This window comes from Ambystoma mexicanum, chromosome 1q, assembly GCF_040938575.1.
Source record: "Ambystoma mexicanum isolate Mex_15411 chromosome 1q, UKY_AmexF1_1, whole genome shotgun sequence".
In the NCBI taxonomy this organism is placed as follows: Eukaryota; Metazoa; Chordata; class Amphibia; order Caudata; family Ambystomatidae; genus Ambystoma; species Ambystoma mexicanum.
In genome coordinates, this window is record NC_090922.1 from 1040945615 (window position 1) to 1040964392 (window position 18778).

Here is an 18778-nt window from a genome sequence, read left to right on the forward strand (position 1 = left end):
GTTGATAGTGATTGGAATAAGGTCTTGTAATGTTTCACCCAAGTGTCTTCTCCGATACTGATTGAAAGAGCGTCATTAGTTGGTCTCTCTGTGAACCGTATCAAAGACTTTTGGCCACACATCTGTCTCAGCATTTCCTCTGAGTCTTGTTGGTATAAAGCAAGTCGGTGTCCTTTCAGCCACGATTTGTAGTTCTTATTTGCGACGAAGGCGGCGTCTCTATTAGCTTGGTTGTTATTCCGAGTTGCCACTCTTTTCAGTCGCCGCAAAGTTCTTCTTTTTGGCACCAGAGTTTGATCAAATTTATGGTTATTGGGATTAGATGACAGCCCCAATTTGTTCGTGTTTATTTTATAGGGGACAAGTAGTGGTCGGTAATCAATTTGTAGCAATTTGTGGTTTGAAGTTTTGGCTTCTTGGAATCCGTTATAGGTTTTTGTTACAGCTGCAATGTTTCGAGCTCTCAAGTTGAGGCGATTTCTTTGCGTGTTTGTCTCGCGCTATGTTGACATTTTCTGCTTTACTATGTGGGTCGAATTCCAGACTGTAGTGAAGAGATTGTGGTCGCTCGATTTTGTTTTCATGACAAGATAAGTAAGTGTGAGACTTGATGGTCTACATATGCATTGTCAATGGCCTTTTCCATCACGTTAAGGAAGCTTTTGTTTGATATTGCTTGGGGATTCCAGTATTTGTTCAAAATTATCACAGGCGTACCACAGTTTTTGCCTGATTCCATATTGTGCTCTTCTCATATCACTAAAGCTGCCGGTAAGGAAAGGTTCGCCGTCAAGATTTGTTCCAGATATACCCCGCTGCCTGATCGGATTGCCAGAAGTAAGCCTGAACAGGGACGTCCTCTGTACCTGTTTTTTGGCCAGTGCAATCGTCAAGGCAAAGCCATCAAGTTTTGGTTTTTCTAGTTCCATGTCACCTCTATGAGTCACACTGCTCCTTCTTGTATAGAGTTTTTAAATTGGGCGTGTTTTGGGTTCGTTACGCACACGCAACACGTTCCCACTGAGGATACGTGATCTTCCACGTGACTTACCTCCACAGCAGCGACGGCTTCAGTCGGCTGCTTGCACACGGCCGATGTAGCATGGTCATTGAGATTTACGGCTAGGCTGTGCTCAGTAACTCCAGCCGCCCACGCCAATCCGGGTGTTAACTTCAAGTAAGTACGAACATGATCTGCCGTTCTTCACACTGCCGCTTTAGTATTGTACAATCCTTGTTCTGAGACGAAGTTTTGTCGTCTATATGAATATGCAAGTTCGGCTGCATTTGTATATGAAGATTCGGGCTTTACTTAGCCTGCAGTATCATAGACACTTCTCATTTACGTACTTATGTCTGTGTATACAGTTCGTCTGTCAGACTTCTGCCAGCAGCCAGCTAATTTTTCAATTAGTAGCCACTTTTTAAACTTTTTTAACTGTATATGACTCTATTGGGATATCTTTAGTTTGATTTTGTCATATGCGGTTTAGGCTAATATTATTTTTTGTTTGATAGTACACTAGGCGCACATCTGCTGACACGAGTTGCTTCGTTGCATCACCCTCCAGAAAGCCACCGTACCATAATCTTTGAAGGGGGCTACTGAGAGCAGTGTCATGTTAACTACAGGTAACAATTGACCGCTCGCATTTGATTCCTTTGGTTGTTGTAGTCACTTTTTTACCTTATGTGTGCTTCAATCAACTTCTCATTTTTCACTAGTCACAACTCCATTGGATTACACTCTCAGGGTCGGTGCCTCGCCTCTGGCTTTTCTAAATAAAACCCTGCTTCTGGGGTTGTTCTCATTTAGATATACTTCCCCAGCACAAATGTCTAGTTTTATTGGTTCGTAACAGGTGGCACATGGTGGCTATATACAATCTATTGTTGAGTTTAGTTCATGTGATGGGACACTGCCGCATATTTATGTAGTAATGTTCTTTTTCTGCAGCTTCTCGCTTTGTATCTCCTGATGAAGACGTTGTTTACTACACACTCTACGTCGAAACCGGTTGAGTTCATTCTTTTAGGGATGTGATCTACATAACACTTCTCCTCACAGATCCGCCCTTGTGATAGATTGTTTTTAATGAATTCTATTGCTGTTTGTTTAATATATTTGTAAACATTAAAATAATCAAATGGGATGTGATGAATGTTTGTCCCACTCCCAATTGGAAAATAATGTTAATTAATTTAGTTATCTTTTTAGCCATTGTTGGTTGGTTGAATGTCACTATGTATGATGTATGGTTTGGATGCTGCACTATGAATGTTTGTTGAGATGGATGTATTTTAGTCACAGTTATTTGTTCATCTATGCTGGTGTGTTACGTGATTTATTGATGTTCTGCAAAGTAGAATGCCATTAATTGACTTGTTCAAAATCTTTGTATCATGATAAATAAAATAATTTGATACTTTTGTAAGTAATAGTGTTTTGCTCTCTGGATATCTCTTCAGTTTCTCGTTTTACGATAATACTCTGGTCCAGAGGATAGAGTTTTCCTGCATCTTTCCGCTTTTGCATGGTTTTTCCATCAGCCAGGTTTCCTGGAAGCATCGTATGTCAGAGGCCCAGGTCCATGTCTCCGGGGACCGTCAAGTGTTGGAATTCTTGTGTGTTCCAGGAGCCCAGCCTCAGTACCGTAGGGGTTGAAGTTTGTTGGAATAAGGTCTCTGTTGTTGGAACTGGGCGTTGTAGGCTTACGGAATGCTATTTAGTTTGGTGGGTCAATAGGGCTTTTAGGATACATGCCCACAGTTGTTGCAGAGGGGTCGGCTTTTCTTTTGCTTTGAAGTTGGAGGTTTCTGTACAGTAATCTTGTACAATGGTCCTTTTTATTGCTGTCATCGGTCCAGTTGGGAATCTTCCAATCTCGTGGGTGTCCCTTGGAGTTCACGTAGCTGTTTGTTCTGAGCTAAGTCGAAGTCAATCTGGAAGTCTAGAAGCGGACAAGGTTGATTCTTTATTCGTTTTCTGGTCAGTCATTTCAGGTCGGTATTTTCATGGTAGGGGGTATATATAGAGTATAGAGTTTCCGGTCGGGTTTTTTGAAAAGTCTTCTCTTTTTTTCTGTCTCGCTTGTTTTGCGTTCTAAAGATCTTGAGAATTTTGAGGAGCCTTTGTTATTTTCATGAGAAGAAGAGCTGTTTGAGGTTTCTGTTACTTCCATTAAGTCGTTTCCCAGCTTTAATGCATTTTCAAATGATTCTCTTATCTTGTTTTCCACAGTTGTTGAAGCTATATACAAGTAGGTTGTAGCTTTTTGTCCCTCATGGGCCAGCTCTACTATTTGAAGATCTTCTGTTCTCATTGAGCAGAGGTTTGGAACACAGTGGAATACGTTTAGGACCGTTCTTCTGTTTAGGACAATGTATTCTCTGTTGTCCGAAAGTTCCAGTTTGAAGGATGGTTTGCTCATCGTGGGGCTCCTCCGTCGAGACGTTTCTTTTACCTCTCTCTATCTCTGTTCCCCCTCGTAGGGCTGTACTTTGCGGGGCACTTGCGTTTCTGAAAGGGCCATTTGTTTAATTGATTTCGTAGGCAAAACTATCTTTGCGTTTATTGCGCTCTTGCTATCTCCTTTCGATGGCGATCTTCGTGTCAGCGATGCGCTCGCCCTGATGTAGTAATGTTTAGAGTTGGCTTTCTATACTTTTCTGGGGTGGAGTCGTGGTACCGGTTTGAGGCCCCAGTTTGTTTCTGTGGTAATTTTCCTACAGCGGTCTTCCAGCGTAAGAAAATTTGCAGAAACCTCCAGATCTGAGGTACATGAGCTGGAGATTGGAGTCTTCTTTAGACTGGTAGATTGAAGAGGCAAGGTATTTTCTCCTGTGGAGTCTGCCACTTCTTCGTGTAAGTGCTCACTTAAGTCCATTAGTTATTATTATTATTATTATTATTAAAGTCCTCTACTTTTTTGGGAGAAGTGGGAGCTGGGGTGTCTTATTTCGGGGGTTTTGAGAGCTGGGTGTGACCATTTTTGTCCATTTGAAAACTGCGTTTGTTTGCTGATTCTCGGGGCCGGTGTTGGTTTCCGAGGTTGCAGGCCGCACGCCAAGTCGGTCTCTTCACCTTCGGTGGGATGTAGACGGAAAACAAGTTGTTTTTTGTTTGCCGGCTTTTCCTTTTGTTTCGACTTTGGGTACTCGAAGATTGCAAAGTCTTTGTTTGAGATTTCCTTGGAGGGAGAAACAGTAATGGTGTTACTCAGGGGCTCCACTGAGAGCAGGATCAGGTCTTCTTCCACTGCGCAGTTGCTCCAGGCAGGTCTTTCTTTATTTGAGGTTGAGGCGCTGTTGTCTTTTGGTTTGGTTTTAGTTTTTATTGCTTTGCACATTTCCTTTTCACGATTTTGTTCAGGGGTTCCTGGTGTTGAGATACTTTACTGCAGTTTTTAAGGCTTTGTTTATTCTTCACGATTTTCATCAGAGAGAACTATTTCAGTTTGAGAGCCGGTCTCAAGCAAGGTTTTTGTCATCAACACGTGCGTTGTATTTCCTTCCTCAGCTTTTCTGGTGTTTGTATGGATCGGAGCTGAGCTACTGTGTTCTTTGAATCTTTGTTCCATCACAGTAATACACCCTTCAAGGTATATTAATTTTGAATGCATCATAGCTGAAATTGTGCTGTGGTCTTTCAACGTGTCGTTTTCTAGACTCGTAGAGTTTGCTGATAGGATCGAGCGCTATGGTTACAGCAGACATTGCAGAAAATATGTCTTTTTTTTACGGTGTTTCTTTTGATGATAAATGTGGGAGTTCACTAAGTCTTCTGCTTCTAAGAAGGGATGACGGCGTTGCTGCTGACGAGTCCTTTTTTTCGGTGTGGGAGTTCCTAGAAGTGATGTTTCTTTTGCTAATGGTGGGTCCATAATTTGGGTCTGGGTGACTTTGTCTCTCTTTGTGTGTCCTGTAGTTGGCCACTTCACAGTTTCGACAACCAACGGCTCCAGGGAAGAGTGGCAGCATTTGTCCTGAGTTCGACTTTCGGACAGGAGAATAGGACACCATGCCGTCCGTTTTGTCTGTTTGTGACAGGCTTTTAGGATCTTCTAGACTAAAAAAGCTTTTATCATGCTGATGTATTTGGGTCTGAGAGAATGTTTTACTCTGTGGGGTTGTCCCTGCTCTGCGTTGTTTAGCACTGTCATCTGCGGGGCTTTCCGTTACTGTCGCCCCATTTTTAGTTGGTATCCTGGGGGACTTTCCAAAGTACCATCTGGCTTCCAATGAGTCTATTGGTGCAGAAGTTGTGTTGCCATCAGTTTTCCGAGATTTTGTAGAAGCCTGTGGATCTTGAACGGCTTCTAACAGTTCAGTGTCTGAAATTTCTGTTATTTTGTTGAACTTTCTTTTACACTGTTTGTTAAAGAAGTCCTTTAGGAGGTTTACAGAAAGATTCTTGTCAGAGCCTACGTTCGTTGGTTCTTTAGCTTTGTCTTCTTTCTTTTTAGTGGAATTTCTATGCTGCTTTCCACTTTTTGTTTGTAGAACAGACATGTCCACTTTTTTCTTTGCGGAATGCTTTGTTTGTAGGTGGGCGGAGTCTGTACCTTTCCCAGATTGTTTTTGACGGAAGCCTTTTACCTGAAACTTGTTTTTTAAAGACCCCTTGATTTTTTCTTTGGGGTCTTTAGAAGGCAAGTGATCTGAACAGCTGCTAAAGGCATCAGTCTTCTTGGGCGCTGTTTAAGCAGCTTCTTTGCACCGGAGTGAAGACCTCGTCTCTGCCGAGGTTTAGCTCCAAGTTCATTCCTGGAGGTTGTGTGTGCACTTGGGCTTGCACGGCAACGTGAGACTTTCCAAGGCAGGGAGGCTGCAAGGAACTCTCACCTTCCGCCACTATGGGAAGGGTTGCCGCTCCACCAAAAGCCTCTCTCTCGGTTTGGCACTCACCGATCCGGTGGGGGAGCACCGGCCATCTCGCACACCATCTCACTTATCGCTGGTTTCAGGTGGCCTGTTGAGGTCACCGAGCAGGTTGAAGATCGATTGGTGACTCCTGCTACAGGATCTGTGGAGTTTTTGGGCTCCTCCTCAAGCTCCTAATCCCGGGCTAACCGTGCCCCCGCCACGCCCGCCTCACCCGCGGCGGCTAACTCCGTCTCTCTTCTGACAGACGGAGTGGCTACACTGCTTTTAGGTGAGGAGTTGCAGTGGGGCACTTTATTGTTTTTGGTGTTTGTTTCAATTGTGTTTAGGGCCGTGGAGGCGTTTGAGCAGCTTCCAGTTTTGGACAGTGAGAGGCAGTCCGCAAGCCGCAAGTGGTTTTTGGGACGTTGGAGGAAAAGGTGCAGCAAGTCTGCGTCATCCAGAAGTCTAGCCTCAGGCTTGGCAGGTGAAGTAGCGGCAGCAGTCGGTGTACGAGGGATAGCGCCCTCAGACTGGGTCTGCAGATTTGGCAGGGGGAGAGAGCGGTTTAGGACACAACCCAATTCCATTTTGTCAGTTTTGTCCGGGTTCTCGTCACGTCAAATACGCGAAATTCGGAGGCACCGACCTTCCTCCTCCATGGCAGGGCAGAGAGCAGCAGCGTCTCTGGCATCCATAGCGGCCATAGACATCCGAGACTGCTACTTTGCTGGTACTCTGCTGCCGCTTCGCGGCTTCAAGGGGTTCTTAAGCAGTACTCCTCCCCCAATACTATAGAAACAGAAAACAGACTGGAGTCAGAAGCAGAAGGGAAGAAGGTAGCCTAGACTGCTACTCTGCCGCTACATCGCGGCCGCTCCATGGTTTGAAGGGGTTCTTAAGCATTACTCCTCCCCTAACACCATAGAAACAGGAAACAGACTGGCGTCCGGAAGCAGAAGGGAAGAAAGTAGCCGACACTGCTACTCTGCCACTACTCCACGGCTCCAAGGGGTTCTTAAGCAGTACTCCTTCCCCAACACTATAGAAACAGGAAACAGACTGGAGTCAGGAAGCAGAAGGGAAGAAAGTAGCCGAGACCGCTACTCTGCCGCTACTCTGCGAATGAATTTAAGGCCCTCCCCACCACCTAGCAAGCCTGCCCATTCAACCCTTATAATTGTTTACCCATTGGGGGTAGCAAGAGTGCCTGCATGAGCAGCCGCATCATGAAGCCATGTTTCTGTGATTGCCAAAATGTCAAGTTCAGTTTGCATCAGGTAATCTGCTATCTCAGCTGCATGGTAAACCAGAGAACGAGTGATCAGCAGTGACACTTTAAGAAGCGGGCCATTGCGAGGTAGTAGTTGGTCTGACTCTTAGAGGTTTATCAGGCCATCTAGGAGGAAGAGAACGGGTTTGAGGTATCCATGCAGGGCGGTAGAGGAATGGAGTGAAACAGAGGCATAAAGCCATACAGCGTAGATGTGGGTTTAATTGCCATGAACTCATTGGAGATAGAGGAAGTTGATTGTATCTCAAGGTTTTCCAGATCAGAGGATCCCAAGGCAGACACACTAACCTCAGTTATATTTTGCACAGGGGAAACGCCTGCATTAAAAGGCAAAGATGGAACGAGCCCATGTACTGACAGGATGTCAATGGAACGGGTTTGTGTTGGTGTAACTACCGTCTTTAGAGCAATGGGCCTGTTTGACAATTGGTACTTTCTGATCTATATTTAAAGTGCAATTTAAGATGATCGGGGGAGGGGTGGGCTCATAAGACTCTTCAAAGAGGATCACGATTGCCTATCCCGCATTCTAGCCAAGTCTATCCCATGGATAAATAACGAGAGGATATCAGATCTACTAAGGTGTCTCTTATGTGGCGCCAGAGAAGCGTGCATCGAAGTGCAGAGGAGAGTACAGGAGGATCCAGACATGCCCCGACCCAGACGCGAACCAGCCCAAACCGGCTTCACGCACCAGCATTCATGCGCCTATTTAGATGCTAAAAACAATGTTAGGCAGGCTGGAAAATGGAGTGCCCCTATAGAAAACAGCACCAGTAAAAGCAATTCAAATAACCCCACAGTAATCCCTAGCAAACACAACTGAGTTAAGAGCACTGCAGACACAGGGAACCTGCTAAGTAAAGTGGCAGGCGATTCTGGTCTAATAGATAGTGGCTGCACGCACTGCCACTTATGTACCTGTTTAGGTACCAAAAGCAGGCAGGCTGGGAAATGTAGTCCCCCTATAGCAAACAAAGGCAACAAAAGCAATTCAAATAACCCTGCAATGATCCCTAGCAAAACACAATTGAGTAAAGAGCACTGTAAGTGAACATAGTCTGTTGTTGTGGCTTAGGTCCTCTTCGCCTTTCGCTGGGCCACACCATGCCCCCGAAGTGACCACAGGGCCTGGGATGAGCCAGGAGCTGTGACCACTTTGCCCAAATTGTGAGCACACAGGAACTCACCATGGCCATAACCTGGGTAAAAGACCCACTTGCCATGGTCACAGAACATGCTCAAAGCTATTTTACCTGCCTCTTCAAAATAGCCACAAGGCACAGCCAGAAAGCTTACCCATTGGATCTGGGAGGATGAGGGTGCCTGAGGCAGGGCTGAGGGGCAGAGTCCTGCAAAACTCAAAGTAGTAGCCATTAGGCAGTGTCACAGGCATGCAATGCAACGATAGATTCACAACCATAACTTGGCCACCACCATGCACTGCTAATGATGCCTGTGCATGTGATTAATCATGTGTTTGATTTGTCAATGGACATTCCTCACAAAACAATCAGAATGAGACTAGCCGCCATATTAGGGAGCCCCTCTTTTACTTTATATCTGTTTTATTGCTCAAATTCCTGTTGGAAGACACTCTACATGCATGGTGTATGCATCGGCATTCGTGGCATCATAATCTGTGCTACACTGTGGTCCCACTTTGCATTCCCCTTGTCTACTTTCATGGTACTCACCACTTTTGTCAAAAGTAAATTGGTCGAATTATTTTTTACTGAATTTGTACTGCCTTTTTTACCACAACATGGTAGATGGTGGTTTGGGGTTATGTATACAGAAAGAGCGGGGGCAGTGAGGTGGTGTGCAGGGTCTCCCCACCATTTTGCTGTAATCAATTCGATAAAGAAAAGTCAACCATTTTACATTAGACCAAATAAATGTGGTGTTCTAATATAGATCAATTTTCACTGAAGCAGGGCCACTGGTCCTACCCTGGATTCCCCAAGACGCTTAAAACAGCTTTACTGTTGGAGTGGGTAGAGCATTCAATGATTTCCTGTGGGAATTCAGGACATATACATTTTTCAAGTATGCCCTGGGGTCGTTGTAGTAGATAGTGCGCTAGTTAGCACCGCCACTAGAGTATGATTGCTAAAATTATGCAGATGATCAGAAATGTTGCGTTGGAACTCTTCGTGTGGTACCCCCTATTGAGTGCCAAACATCAGGAAATAAGTAGCAGAATAAAGAAACATTCAACGCGCAAATCTTATGTATTTGGATGGGCTAAATTAGTCCAATATAAGTCCACATTGAGTCTGTTGTCTGTAACACATCTTGTTTATTTCACTATTAGAGAAGTCAGCCGACACGGTGGATGTCACAGAATCCAGCCATATCGATTGCTGCATTGGGGATCAAGCCCCTGCCACTGACCCATTGGATTATCCTCTTTATACAGACTCCTTTGATGACATCGACCGTATTAAGACATAATACTGAGCCTTTTATTGAATCCACAGGGTAGACTACCCTCTTACCACTAAGACAACTTTGCCATTTACTCAGGACCATTGCCTTGACAACGACCCAGTGGGTCGAAACACGTGTCGGCTGACTTCTCTAATAGTGAAATAAACTACAAGATGTGTTACAGAAAACATACTCATTGTGGACTTATATTGGACTAATTTAGCCCATCCAAATACATAAGATTTGCGCGTTGAATGTTTCTTCATTCTGCTACTTATTTCATATTAATTTTTCCACTGAGTATGGCCTTCAACCATACTAATGGCTACTACTTCGAATTGGGAAGGGTCCCCCCTTTAGTCCATGGGAAAACACAGTCCAAGCCAAGACAGGACTTTGGTTCAAAGCATGTGACCATGGGCCAACACAGATCTGGCGAATAACTGGCTCATACCCCTTGGCCCCAAATCCAGGCCCAGAGGAACTGTAGAGAATTGGGTCAGACTCAATTTAGTGGCTACAGGCACCAAGCCCGGTCCATAAGCCACTATAGACTCACATAAACCCGGTTTGTGCACTTCAACTTTCCTTTTATTATTTTTTGGGGGAATAACTGAATCCTGGTCTCACAACCCAAAGCTTATTCCCTGAATCCAATACCCACCCCAAATTATAGTCCCAGATGATGCTGCAAGCCATATGTTGGGAAAAATAAATTATCCTGAATGATAATGTCCTCTTTCAAGATCTATAAAGCTTTTAACACCCAAGACACAGTCAGGTAGCAAGTCCCTGGAGCTGCATGAGATACTGCAGTGAAGCTTAATGTGTTGAATGAGAGGTTCCAGCAATACCTGGCAGGATGGTCCACCTTAACTAATGAGGAAAGCAGCAGAGGAAGGCCAAGCTCACACTGGAATCTAGATGGAATCACACCATCAGATGAAAGAAGCCTAGTGCTTCAGGAGCTGCCTTTATTATCCATGGGACCTGTAGCACATTAAGGGTGTGGAAACACTACTATGGTCACTTTCTGGCAATATGGTGTCCCTGCACATTACACTTGTGATGTGAACCAGAGCTGTAACACCCTGCTCTATACCTGAGCTCTAGGAAACTCTGCTCACTGTTCCAAGTCTCAATGAACATAGCAAGGCTACCCCATCAGGGTCAATTGAACTACCTCTGACCTGTTGCAAGCAAAGTAATTATGCAGCTTTGCCACAGTGTCCTCAACTCAACCGCCTCATCTTTGATGCATTGCCACCTCCAGCGTCATCTCCAATATGCTGTCCTGAGTGATGGATTCGCACTAGTGGCTGGGATTGCAGATATGACATGCAGCAGAGAGACTATCCCGACTGTTTGAAGTGAAAGATGAGTTGCAGAATGATGCTGGAACAGGATTTGAAGTATAACTGCTGCTACGCTCTCACCCTACTTTGCACACCTCACCCTTCTTTTTGACATTTGGAGGTGTGAGTGCTGAGATGTTGTTTTACTTTGAATTGGGAAACAATATCTGAGTGCATAAGCAAGATGATTGATTCTGACTGCCTTCCTGAGCATTGTTATTGGCACAAAAGTGGCAAATAATGGACACAGATTCAATGCTAGATAGGAATTCATGGCAGATAAGCACCACTATTCCTAGCAGCCTGGTTTATTCTCTGCCCGGTGCAACCAAAGACTCACTACCTAATTTTCATATGTACCTTTGATCTTATATTAAACATGTTCTCAACAGATGTAAAACCCTTTGGCATCATATGTTTACTGGCACAACCATTGGCAAGTGTGATGAAGACAGTGCACTGTCCCCATCATAATAGGCAATGGGGACTGTAGAGAGCAGGGAAGCTGGCCTATCAGAGTTCACGGCCAGAGCAGTGGTCTACTTGCAGATCACGACTTGCAGATCACGACATTGAACCCACAGCCCTTTCAGAGAAGACAATAACAGGAATGCTTAGGCGATACCACCATATGCCCACTGTCACCACACCGAGCCCAGGCTTCATATGAAAAAGCTATAGCTGTGTGAGTATTGGAACACAGTACTGTCGGCAGGAGTCACCAATGCTGCCAAAGCCCTGTGGAGAGTGAATGTGGACTTGTGTACAGGGGGCTGAACTTCCACCCTACCCTTAAATGTCCACTTGGCCATTTAAATCCTTGGCAGCATGAGACCAGGCCAATACAATCTGCTCACACAATATTTTGTAAAGGATATATAATGCCTCTCGTTGTTCTTAGTGGATAAAGTACTGTATAAAGGAAACCAAGACCTCATCATGTTAGAGCGAGCACAGGCAGAAGGAAGCACCGGAGGGGTAAGATATCGCAAATTGAAAGTGAGTCACTGCAGGCTAGAGAAGTTAAGAGAGGTGAGAGGCCCAAAAGCTCTGAGAGGCCCAAGAGACTTGAGAGAGCTAAGATACTTGGGAAGACATAGAGAGCTGAGAGTCCTCAGATTGAGCAGGAATGAGAAGGCAAGCCATAGAGAGGGTGAGACTATCTGTTTTTCTGGAAGTACCAAGAAGTATCAAGAGAGAGAGCTGGCTCAATATCCTTGAGAATGTGTTGCGAGCATCAAGAAGTGGGTAGGGCCCTACATCTCTGAGACTGTGTTTAAAATTCAAGAAGATAGTTGGCCATAATAACCTTGATATTGTGTTTTGATCACAGGTCCAGAGACAGAAGAGTATCTCCAATGGACAGGAGAAGCCTGCTATACTATAGTTTATCTCTTCCTACACCTTTTGCTTACATTGTTCAGAGAGAGGAACACACTTTTAGTTGCAGATACATTTCTATAGGAACTATAGCCGTGTGTGCCTTTTCTCATCCAGACAAGAATAACATGCCTTGAAAAACATATGACTTGCCATGTGTTTGGCAGTTGATCCAGCAAGCAAGATATGATCCTATTTCTTCTGTGTCCTAGACACCTCAGGTTTAATAATATTTCTCTTCGCAAATACCAGTCATTCATACTCACATACGAACAAAGGGAAAAGGCACATCTTTTTGTTCTCAATTTAAGCTATTATCTATTACCACAAAGTCAAACCTGCTCTCTTTATCAGCACTTCTTTAGAAATGTCAAAGGAAAGATCTTGGCTGTTTTCGAAGCCTAAGAGAATTGGATAGATACCATTTCAAGGGACTAAATAGTAAGTTTAACTGTTCCCGATTAAAGAGGAAAGGTTAGAGTACCATATTGTACAAGGCAAACCTCACAACAAATCAAACATCTTGATGTAGCTAAAATGAATGCAAAATGGATCAGAAGATGGCCATAGCAGGACATCTTGTTGGACTAGTGACAGTAGTATTCAGAGTTGTGCATGCCGTTCCGCTACATGGCATACACTTTGAAGCTGGATTTTAATGCTCCAGCAGGCCTTGTGGCATGTTGCTAGGACAGTGGGACGCAGAAGTGGAATCCGCAGCTGTATTGTGTGGCTTGCTATGTTGGTTCTGTCAACATAGCTGCACTCATGGTCGACTGGGAAACAAATGTGGCCCTGGAAATGTTTTTTTCAAATTGGCCCCATATTACACTATTTGTGTGAGTGTTTCGAGTAGGACCATCTCCTCTTAGCAGGGTGGCGGGGTGGGGGATTCTTCAGCTAGGAAAATATGGAATCATCCGTTCAAGTGGCGGATTGTAAAGCTCATTTGTCCCTACAAAACGATTTTAAAGTAGTTAAATATAACAAAATACGGACATAAACGATGTGTTTGGCATTAGGAATATCATACTGTTAACTTTATAACATATGTTCTTCTTCAAATGGATGTAGGGGGGCGAGAGATGGGAGGAAGGGAGTAGTGTGGATGTGAGAGAGGGCGAGAAGAGCAGAAAAAGATGCCCATGGTGGACGAGCCCACCGTGAAATTACCACGTTCTGCATTTCCAGTCCCACAGCTAATTATCCTCCAATGAATTGACCAAGACCTAGAGTGAGTCTGCGACCCAGTGATTGGTTGGTGCGGCCTACAGAAAGCTGCTCTGCTGCATTAATTATCCATGCAGGGTCCTGCTTGGCACCAGCTTCTGGAATGTGTCGCATATTTGCATGACAGCCTCTCCCATGCTTACAGGCTGCTGTGATGAGACATCACTGCTACTCCCCTTACCTTTGGTGGCTCATGTCATCTAGCCGAAGCCACATTTCTACATGTCCCTCAACTATGAAACTTCACCTGAGGGTCATTGTCGGACCCCCATGTCATCTGTTACCCATTCTTGCCTTGCAGGACCCTGCTGTTGGATGATATGGAAGACATGGATAATTGTACATATCAATCTCCTTTTTGTACTTAGTCTTCCCAGTTCAACTGGTACATTTGATGCCGTTTACTATGGTTTCTTTTTGCTCTCTCCTCATTCTGTTTATTCTTTACTTTTGCTATGTGACCATTCCTTATGACACAGTTATGTTGGAACGTTCTAATGTTCGTAAAGGTTACGTTTTGTCCACATACATTGTGCTTTTTTAATAAGGACTCCTTTTGGATCTGATTTGATTTTTTTTATTGTGTTCAACAATTTGTTCCCTGTTTTTTGGCACTTGTATTGCCATTGTTATGTTTCAGTACATACATGTAGCACAAAGTGCAGTGTTATTTCTTTTTTTTGTCTGCTGATAATGTTGTTATGTTTGAGTTGTTTAATGTAGCACTGGGTGTGCACCATAATTTGCCTTTCTGCAAAATGACACATGTCATGCATTGCACCTTGAGCCAGTCTTTGCATTGTAATTTGTATGATGACACTTGAATGCTTTTTATTATATTGAGATACAAAAAACTACAATCCCAAAGAGATATATTGCCCTAACCTCTACAAAAATAAAGAGTGGTCAAACCTAAAGTACATGCAATGCAGATGCCACCAGCCACACATTTTGCATGAGCCAAAAATGCTTATTTAATACAGGCCATGGTTTGACATTGTTGTGGAGCCATATTTTTGTTGTAAAATGCACTAGAAGAAGGCAACTAGGCGCAGTAAAAGCCACATAGCTATTTGACTTAGTCGCTGATCAATTTTGCCCATATGAACATTCAACCGCAGAGGTTTGTTCTGTCACTTTTTGGTTGAGAGTGCTTGGTAATTCATGTTATTTATTACCATCATTAGTACTCACAGTGATATACACAGTTTACCACATGGGTGGTGTAGGAATAAGGGGGCTGAGTTGGTCCAACCAGGTATTGAACTCATGATGCATGGCATCTTCCTGTTCCCTAGACGAGCATGTTAAGCTTGAGCTATCAACCCTGTTTTGCATCACACAAACGTCCAGATACACACAACCTTCGACTGAGCCATAAATATAGATATTTGTTTGTATCTTTGTGTAGTATTCAGAAATGTAGCAGTTTATCTTTGACGCCATTACTGTGCTTTGTCTTTTGCAGTCTGATCGCATCACCAGGCAGTATCAAGCATCCGAGTTGTTCATACTTCAGATCATTGAAAGTGGTTCCTTCGTCGGCATCGTCACGTTTCATTCATACGCAAGCGAGGCGTCTCCCTTACGTCAGATAATCCATGAAAAATCAAGAAGGGATTTGGTTTCATATCTTCCGAAAACACCTGCTGGGGGAACAAATATATGTGCTGGAATATTAAAGGGGCTTGAGGTAAAAATGAAAATGTACGGATTATATTTGCGTATTTTCAAGTAGGAGTTTGTGAATAATCTATTAATTCAACATTTTCTTTACAGTTTCAAGGCAATATTTGATTTGCATGCAAGGAGGTGTATTGTATGGCACACTGTTCCAGGAAGCTAATTTAACAAGACGACATTGGGGGTCATTGCTACCCGGGCCGTAAGGGATTACCGGTACCAGTAAGGGCACCGGTAACGGTAATCCCTTACTGCCCTATTACGAGGTCCCTTTGTGGGTCCTGCCTTAATGCCTGGTTTTACCAGGCGTTAAGGACGGGACTCGCAAAGGGACTTTGGAGGTAATAACGGTACCGCAATTTGCGGTACCGTTATTACCCCCTTCCCCATTCCCATTGAGCCCTATGGGGGCTCAATGGGAATGGGGAAGGGCCCTGGTGAATGGGGAATTACCTCCCCCGCCAACCTTGGAATGGGGCGGTAATACCTCCATTCACCAGGGCGGAGTCGGTATGGGTTTGGAGGCAGCCATGGCGCTAATAGCGCCATGGTCACCTCCAAACTCGTAATGACCCCCATTTTGACAATAGTCCTCTCTCATCCTGGTATAGGTGACTTTGCCAGCAGTAGAGTAGTATAGATGGAGTGGTGAGTGGGAGGGAGGGGCAATTTAAAAAAAAAAGCAAATCAAATTGGTGACGTTCATTGGTGATATTTTCACCTTCAGACCATTTTGGCACATTTTGTTATAAAAAACACAATGCACTGTACTCACATTCTGTCCTTTTGCACTCTAATGGCTTTATCATGAGCACTGAATCCTGCAGGTGAATGAACTGTAAAAGCACAGAATCAACACATCTGCCAGCACAATAGCCCCATGCTTTTCAGAGATATAACATTTATTAGCACCCGGGGGTGGGGCAATGGGTGCAGCCAATCAGTTTGCTCGGATCACGGGCTGAATCCCACGATCCAATCCCGCATTCCAAGCAAGCTAGAAGCTGCGAGTGCCCGCCCTGCCATCTTCCTCTCACCCCACCTCCCCTTCCCTCCTGTCCCAGCTCCTTCCTTCCCACCAACCCACCCAGCTACCTTATTCCTCTGGCAGAGTCCCCACCTCTGATGCTGCTCCCGTATCCCAGGCCACCATGGGAATGGAAGAACGACTCCACACTGAGCCCTTTTTTCCATTTCAAGGGTGGCCATTTTAGGTGAGTATTTGTTTGACTGAATGGGATGCAGCGAGCACATGATCTGTTTATTCAAACAAAAAGATTGCTATCAGCAAAATCCCAGGGTGCAATAATACCTGCTCCGATGGGCTGGATTGGACAGTAGTGGCCACAGTCCAAGTTATAGAACAGAGCAAAACTATTGCTATATACATAAGTCAGTTTACAAAGTAATCATCATCATCATAGTATTAATTGTGTGTAGTACATGACCTTAGAAAAAATAATAATTTCTTAACATTAAACATCCTAATTGACCCTGAACAAGTGAAATAGTGCATTGTACTAGATTTTGAGATCACAACAAAGACGATGTAGAATAAAAATGTATCTAACAAAGATTGGCTCTAAACATATGGCTAATGTTGAATCTAGACAGTACTCCAACATCATTGAGTGTGCCCAATAGCGTCACTGTGTTAAAGTTGAACTTTGAAATATAACCTAATAGCGTCACTGTAGTAGAAATGAATTTAGTAGTTATTCCCAACATTCACTGAGTGTACCTGGGCGCATACACTTTACTGATTACCTCAATATCCCATTACTACGCTTACTCTCTCCTATACACCATCATTCAACTAGAACACAGCAGTACTATGACACATTCGGGCTAGCTGTTCTCATACTAACATGACCCCACGAACACCTCATCATCCTATATAACAGATAGCTAGCACACACCCGCTACCTTAGGCGTCTCCTCAGGCCTAACGCAGCCAGAACTCAGTCTGAATGTCCACCCTCCAGACTGAACACATTCAATTGATCTCCTCTGCACCACACCTACCGTTAAGAAGCAGCTTTCATGCAACAACCACACTGGCTGCACACATACCTGGTGCGCCCACGCACTCTACGGCGCGCTCTCTCTCTCTCAACTGACTCGAATTGCGGTTCCCAAGGGCGTTCAACCTACCAGCGCCTTCAGACTATGCCAATGGTACATAAGGCTCTATACAAATGCAAAATAACATAACACAACATATATCCTATGCCCAAGCATATCTCGAAGTAACACCTACACGCAATACTTCCACTGGGGCTAAAATATAATTGCAACCTCAAACTATTTGTTTCCTCCTTTGGCTCGAAGCTCTCCCGATTTAATGACAAAAGGGCAAAAAAGGGACTTTACCAAAAAGTGGATTTTGCTAGGAAGATAGGAGTATACGTCTTCCTTACCATATAATCTTTTTGACAGAGGTGTACGCCACATCACCTATATTTGTTTTACCCAGTATACAAAGAAGAAGTAGATCTGGGTTTCTAGCTGCTGCCCCCATAATAGTTATGAATGCACACAGTAAGAGTAAACATGGTCCATTTCCCAACTTCAATGGCTAATGGGAGATTGTCTAAACAACTTGTTAAGTAGGTTTTAGATATGCATCATATGACAGTCATATGCTCACTGTGTTGGGAAACCCACTAGAATAGTCCAACCATTAGTGCAAGTAGCAGTCAGGCTACTCCAGGGATTATTTTCAGGGATCTGAGGTAAGGGTCCTTTCAAGGTCCAGTTGCCTTGGCAAGCACCCATTTTTCTTATCCAATGCTTCGTGCGAAACAAAGATTGAAATTGCGGGCATTACTCTGGAGTTTACTCTTAGGAAGAAGATGCTAGTGCACAGCAGGCTGCAAAAACAACTTCCATTTCAGGTGCAAACTAATATTTTGTTCTTTGTATGGGATGCATTTTGCTTTAAACATCTTGTAGATATGTCCTAATGACCCTTTATATATTTTCCCAAACAGATTTAGTCAGGTAGGTATATTTGTATAACACCAAATGTATTAGCCTGGTTATTCTTGTTAAGAAAGCCTGTTAATAGACATTGCCGCTTTGCATTGTTCAGGAGGTGAATCTCATTTTCATCTAAGTTCAGCAGGTGGGCATTATGAGGTTATGCAGTCCCCACGGTTACCTCATTGTAAACATTGAAAAAAGACGTCTTGTACAACAGCGGACTCTAGTTATTTGGGATAGTCATGTTCTTCAAGGTGTGAAGTATCATTCTCATACCTATGCTATTTATCCCAACAATCATTACCTCGTGATCAAATAAACAGATTTTCATGTTGCTCAATTCATTTGTAGAAGGAATAGAACAACAAAAACTTGCAACTGAGCACACCTAAGACAGGAATAGTGTCAGTAATATTGTAAGCCAAGCCTTCATATTGTAATTGTTGTCGTCAATTATTTAGCGCCTTTTACCATTACTATAGTCTCAGACTGCTTGTGGTGGGAACACCCTTGTGGACCACAGAACAGAGTACGGGAAAATTCTCATAGAGGTTTA

At 43.8% G+C, this 18778-nt stretch overlaps 1 protein-coding gene across 1 annotated transcript in view; it reads left to right on the top strand.

Moving 5' to 3' along the window:
- Positions 1 to 18778, top strand: part of LOC138560069 (calcium-activated chloride channel regulator 1-like) — a 620781-nt gene that overhangs the window by 368810 nt on the left and 233193 nt on the right. The window contains exon 7 of the mRNA XM_069642744.1: positions 15023 to 15247. Coding sequence (XP_069498845.1) covers positions 15023 to 15247 — 225 coding nt within the window. The remainder of the gene's footprint in view (positions 1 to 15022; positions 15248 to 18778) is intronic.